General features: G+C 53.3%; 1 protein-coding gene across 2 annotated transcripts; it reads right to left on the bottom strand.

Moving 5' to 3' along the window:
• Positions 1-486: 486 nt before the first annotated feature.
• Positions 487-4,907, bottom strand: SNRPC (small nuclear ribonucleoprotein polypeptide C). 2 transcript variants are annotated; one of them, XM_021535969.4, is made up of 6 exons: positions 4,857-4,907; positions 4,592-4,634; positions 4,140-4,248; positions 2,742-2,831; positions 2,062-2,166; positions 487-855 (listed from the first exon to the last, which is right to left on the bottom strand). In XM_021535969.4, the coding sequence occupies exons 1-6, from the start codon at positions 4,862-4,864 to the stop codon at positions 731-733; spliced, it is 480 nt and encodes a 159-aa protein (XP_021391644.1). In that variant the 5' UTR covers positions 4,865-4,907; the 3' UTR covers positions 487-730. The 2 variants fall into 2 exon arrangements, with proteins under 2 accessions (XP_021391644.1, XP_021391643.1); XM_021535968.4 differs by having other exon boundaries at positions 2,742-2,834.
• Between the last annotated feature and the right edge of the window lie 1,171 nt (positions 4,908-6,078).

Below are 6,078 nucleotides of genomic sequence, written 5' to 3' on the forward strand. Positions count from 1 at the left end.
AAGGACCAACCCAGGAGCCCAACCCGCGATCCTTCAGGATTCCCGGAGGAACCCAGGATCCTGAACTCCTGGGATCCTCCAGCGACCACTCTGGACTCCCCTCCAGACCCCAGTCCAGAACCAACACGGGATTCCCCCTCCTCAGACCATCCTGGAGCTGCCCCAAGATCCTCCAGCGACCACCCTAAACTCCCCTCCGGATCCCAGTCCAGAACCAACACGGGATTCCCCCTCCTCAGACCATCCTGGAGCTGCCCCAAGATCCTCCAGCGACCACTCTGAACTCCCCTCCGGACCCCAGTCCAGAACCAACACAGGATTCCCCCCCCCCCGCCCCAGAACATACTGGAGCTGCCCAGGATCCTCCAGGACCTCCTTCCCCAGGGGTTCCCCCATCAGCCCTGAAATTCCCTCACAGCTCAGCACTGCTCCTCCCACTCTTATTTTCTTCCCCAGGAGAGAGTTCAGAACAAGGCTCCGAGTCCATTTGGAAACAACATCAATGCTTTATTCTTGTTTTTATCATTCAATGGGAGAGGAAAAAATAATAAAACTGAAGAGACACCCAAAAAGCCAGACCTGGTACAAGTCAGTGCAGGGTGTGTCCATTCGTATGCTGAGGTTACAGCAGAATCCCTCCAGACACAGAGTACAAAGCCCCAGGGACACAGATTTGTGGTGTTTATCAAAGGAAAGACCCTAATATGAAAAGGCAGCTCCATCTCCATCTTTATCTGTCTGGACGGGTCATTCCTGGCCTGGTTGGCACCATCATGGGTCTGGAGGGGGGTCTCATCATTGGGGGCCCTGGCATCATTGGCATGTGTCCTCCCATGGGCGGCCTCATCCCAGGAGCTGCCAGGGAAAAAACAGGTTAGAGAACAGCTCTTGGGAGCACCACCTGCCCAGTCATGGTAGAACATGGGTTGGGATGGACCTGAAAGATTTATTTCCACTCCTCTGCCAGGGGCAGGGACACCTTCCACTATCCCGAAGTTGCCCCAAGCCCTGCCCAACCCAGCCTTGGACATTTCCAGGGATCCAGGGGCAGCCACAATTTCCTTTCGCAGCAACATTGGCCTCACCACCCTCAGAAGGGGGAAATTTCACACTGTACAGTGGGCAGGTTCTCTACCAGGGAACTCCCATTTTCCAAGTCTAAACTCTGACCTGGCAGCTGCTGAGATGGATTCTGTTCCTGAAGGAGCTCAGCCAGCAGCAGAGGAGGAACTGAGCTCCTGGGTTATATACCCATTCTGACAATATTCACTCACAACTTATTTCCAGCCACTCAATAGACACACCAGTTTAATTATTGATCTGGAAAAGTGTTAATTTGGAGAAAAGTGCTGCAAAACCATCCCATGTGCTCGCAAACAAGCACCGAGCACCTCTGCCAGGGAAAAGCAGGGGCTCTACTGCACAGCCCTGAAATAGTGGTTTCCATCCCACTTTGTCATTTATTTTCTCCAGGCTGCTGAATGTCAGGGATTGTGCATTTATCTTGAGCCTCTAAAAACACTTAAAGAACACTTTCAAATGCAAGACAATAACTACAAAGACACTTCACTACTTTCAGTGCACGTGTGCATGTGTTCCCATAGATTTGTTCTGGGAACTGTTCCAGTAAGATATCCCTTGAGAATTCTTCAGATGCCAGGAAGCTCAGGAGTGGAATGGATCAAAGACATTTTAGTTTACAGTTCTGATAAAGCTTTTTCCAGGCCCATTGTTTCTCTGGAACACGCTCCCCTGAGACACTTTTAAACACTAAAAATCATTTAGTGCAAAAAAAGCACCTCTTGTGCAAAACCTGAGACCTGGAGGCACCAAACTCCGAAGCCATAATTCCAGCTGCACAGGGGGTCAATGAGAAGCAAAGGGGTTTAATGAGTGGTGTAAAATTGTTGTAGTGTCCCCATGCAGGAGTAGCAGTGACACAGGAGCGACCAGAGCGTGACCAACCCAGCCCTGAGTGCCCAGCAGATGGTGGGACAGGAAACATCACCCAGAGCCTCCCAGCCAGCCCCACATGGCAGAGTTACCCCATCCCAGACTTACCAGGTCCAACTGGCATCATTCCTGGGGGGGGTGGGCCCATCATTGGCATCATCGGGGGCCCCCCCATGTGTGGGGCTGGCATCATGCCGGGCCGGGGGGGGCCAGCTGGACAGACACAACAGTTACACACTGGCACTCTCAGCCACCAAAGAGCCCTGCAGCTACTTGCAGCACATGGCAGTAACTAATGCCTCAGTGGCTTTACATCTGCCTCTGTTCCAGCCCTGGTTCCAGGCGTTAGGAAGTGACCAGAGGAGGAATATGCTGGTTACCAACTCCAGCTGTGCACACCCAGCACAGGGAGCTGCCACTCCCAACAGCAGGGCTTGGGGCTGGGAGGGCTCTGGGCCCTTCACCAGCTCAAGGGCAAATGGTTGGTTACCAAAGTGATTTCTATTTTGGAAAACCAACCCAAATCAACCCACTGTGCAGTTCTACCAGAGCCACCTGCACGGGAGCCCCCATGGGATGAGGGGTTGTCACTGCTTCTGGTGCACTCAGCATCCCAGAAATCGGACACAGTAAGGACTGAACTGCTCTTACTCATTTCCTCACACCCTGGGAGCACAAGCTCAAGATGGCTCGGCTTCAAGCTAAAAGGCCTTTTCTTTCCATCTGAGGACACAAACAATACAGCTCCAGAGGGTTGTGACCCCAGTCCCAAAGTGTCCCAAACTTACGGATGCTGGGAGGAGGTGGAATCATGGCTCCGGCCGGAGGTGGTGCCGAGAACGGCGTCGGTGGAATTTTCCCTTGCTGGAATGCAGCCGCTACATTGGGGGGGAAAAGAAAAAAAAAAAAAGGAAAGAAAGAATCCCAGGGAAAAAAAAAAAAAACAGTTACTAGGCCGAGGGAGCGCCGGGTCACTCGTCCGTGTCATGCCCCGCGGTCACGTCATGCTGCGTGCGCTGCTGTCCCCACGCCGGACACATCCCTGGCACCTGGGGAGCACCTGAGACTCCTGGAGACAATTATTGTTACAGATGGGACTAGAGAACTCCTGCGTGGGTGTCACAGCCCTGGGCAGAGCGGGAGGGAAGGAAGGAGGGTGGGAGAGGAAAAAAACCAACCAAAAAAAAATCAACCACGTGGCGGGATCCGCAGCGCTCCACCGGGACATGCTGTGCTGGAATGACAACGGGGCCAGGGCTGGGGAGGGGGCAAGGAAGGGGAGGAATTCCACTGGTATTGACTGGAAGGAAGGCAAAAAATGGGGAAGTTGGAAGCAGCACAAGGAAAACAGACAAAGGGAAATAGAGTGAGGATGAGTTAGGGGAAATCTGGACTGGATGTTTTAGGAAAACTCTTCAGCCAGAGGTGGCTGGGCACTGAACACTCCCAGGGGATGAGCACAGCTCTGAGTCTGTCAGAGCTCAGGGAGCAGCTGGGTGATGCTGCTGCTCACATGGTTTGGTTTCAGGCAGTCCTGCACGGAGCTGGGAGTGGGATCAATGATCCTCAGGGGTCCTGTCCAACCTGAGATACCCCACGAACCAAGGAGTGCTGCCATAAAGCTAATCTGTGTTTGTGTTTCTATCATAGAGGAAAGAGAAAAAGGAGCTCTTGAAGTGCCAGAGGGAATAATGCCACACCTCAGTTAATAAGTGCCAGAAAAAAACACATCACTTGGGAACTGAGGGCAGATGGCCCCAGCATATAAAAAATGCAACAATCCGCACATTCTTATGTCCATTTTCCTATCTTTTGGAATTCTTATCCATGCTCTTAGTGAAAATGTGCCACTGCCAAGCAGCACAAGTTTGTTATGTGGCCCTGCAGGATGTCACTGAGAGCAGTGGCACTGACAGCCCTCATGAACAGTGACATGGAGCCACTGCCACCAGCTCTGGGAGGGAACCTCAACTCCTGTGTGGTAGGCAGAGCTCTCAGGCTCCCCCAGGACAGCCCAAAACCTGAGGATCTCAAGATCCACACTCCAAGTTTCTACTCACGACTCACTAAGCAAAAACTCCCCAGGAAAGTGAGGAGAAGTCAAGGTGGAAGCAGGAAGAGCAGCTGGAGGAAAGGAAGGGGAGGGAATAGGGAGGCAGCCAGGGTCACAGAAAGATTGGCCTTACTTGTTTTGTCAATCAGGCTCTGGGCTTGCTCCTCCATCCATTTCTGGTAATAATCCTTCACGTTCTCCTTGTGCTTCCGACCACTGCAGTGGGTTTTTCTCACGGAGGGCTGGGAAAGGTCACAGAAACTCTAAGGTTAGCAGTGTTATGATTTTAAACACATGTAATTTAGCAGCATAAAGCAGGTTTGTTTCTGTGCCCAGACAGAGGAGGAGTGATGTGCAAAATTTTTATATAACGTTTTGGCAGCACAATAAGTGTTGGTTCTCCAAAGGACCCCCCAGCTGCCTTCTCTGCTGGAGAACACCAAGGGCATGGCACATTCTCCCTCTTTTTTGCATGGAAGGGGAAACCACAGAGGAACACTGCTGTATCCCACAGGACCTGTTCTTAGCCGAGGCAAGTTTCATTTTAATCCTCTTAAGAATTGAAGTCGAAGCCTTGATACTCACCGAGTCATGGGTGAGGTACGTGTCACAGTAATCACAGTAAAACCTGCCGGGGAAAAAACAGTTTATTTAGAACCCCCTGTGCGCTGCTGCGGCCTTAACGGAGCCCCATCAACGACCCCGCAGGGCGCCCGCCCGCTCATCCGCGCTCCTCACGGCTGAGCTCGCGGGGAGCACCAGGACCCCACAGAAGGAGCCACCCCCGCCCAGGGACCCCGCCCGGGACCCCCGGGACCGCCGGGAGCCGGGCCCGGCCTCCCGCACCCACTTGGGCATGGCGCTCCCGCCGCCGCCAGCCGGAAGTGGCGCTCCGCGCAGCGCCGCCCTCGCGCAGCGCCGCCGCTTGGCCCCCGCCGGCTGCCGTAGCGCCCGGAAGTGACACGACGGTGACGCCGCTCGCTGTGTGGCGCTCGCCGCCCGGCAGGTGGAGCCAGGCCGCGCCCGCCCGGCGCTGGCTGCTCACGCCACCGTCACCCGCCCACAGCCGCGGCGGCGCCTCCCCGGCTTTCGTTGGGGCGCTCCCTGACGCTGTTATCCTTGTTCTCTGTGTTCTCCCCGCGCGGGACACAGCCCGTGGTTGCGATCGCCGGCCGCGCACGCAGCAGCCGCGCGCTGTGGAAAACTGCGGGGAAAAAACATCATTTTTAGGTGGAAAAAAAGCGCGGAAGGTGCTCCCGTCGTGCCTTGCGCGCCTCATTTGCATGGCGCCGCATGACGCCTCGGTGTCTCATTTGCATACACAAACACGCGCGCTCGCCGCCATATATGGAAGGCAGCGCGCGCATGTGGGCGGGGACGAGAGATCGCCCCGCCCCCCGGTGACGCAGCGGAGCGCGCGCGGAGCCCCCCGAGTCACGCGCGGCGCTCATTTGCATGCGCGGCCCCGCCTGAAACGTAAATTTTAAGCAATTTAGAGATTTTAGAGGAGCTGAGATTTTTGTTAGAGATAAGCCTTACTAGAGTTAATTAAAATAAATGAGTAGGCCTTGATGAAGTTAAGAGTTAAGACTTAGCTAATAACTGATTGCTTGTCAACACAATGTTTAGTTAGCTGGGTGTATAATGAGGACTATACAAACTGACAAATAGTTTTTAGGAACTTAAGACAATTGTGGGCCTCCTCTGTTCTGAAACCAATTGAAGACAAGGAATGGGAGTTCTACCAAGAGTTCATTTGTCATATTTGCATTGAAAAGGTAGAAAGGTCAAAAGAAGGAAGACTTCATTGACTTCCTCATTTTGGGACCCCTCCCCGTGGAAGGGACACCGACCCATCTCAAGGAACAAACCACGCATGCTTAATAGCTTGTGAAATGATTAGCATACGAAGTGAGGAATGGGATGTACCGAAATGATGAATGTGTATTTGTATTTTGGGTATTCAATACTTGTATGGATAAAAGGGTTCTGTAACCACTTGGAAGCCGCGGTGTGGATTTGGGAGCTATCCCGCACACAATAAACACACACTCTCTAACTTTAAACTGTCG

The sequence above is a fragment of the Lonchura striata genome, chromosome 26, assembly GCF_050655825.1.
Source record: "Lonchura striata isolate lonStrDom1 chromosome 26, ASM5065582v1, whole genome shotgun sequence".
NCBI classification, from domain to species: domain Eukaryota; kingdom Metazoa; phylum Chordata; class Aves; order Passeriformes; family Estrildidae; genus Lonchura; species Lonchura striata.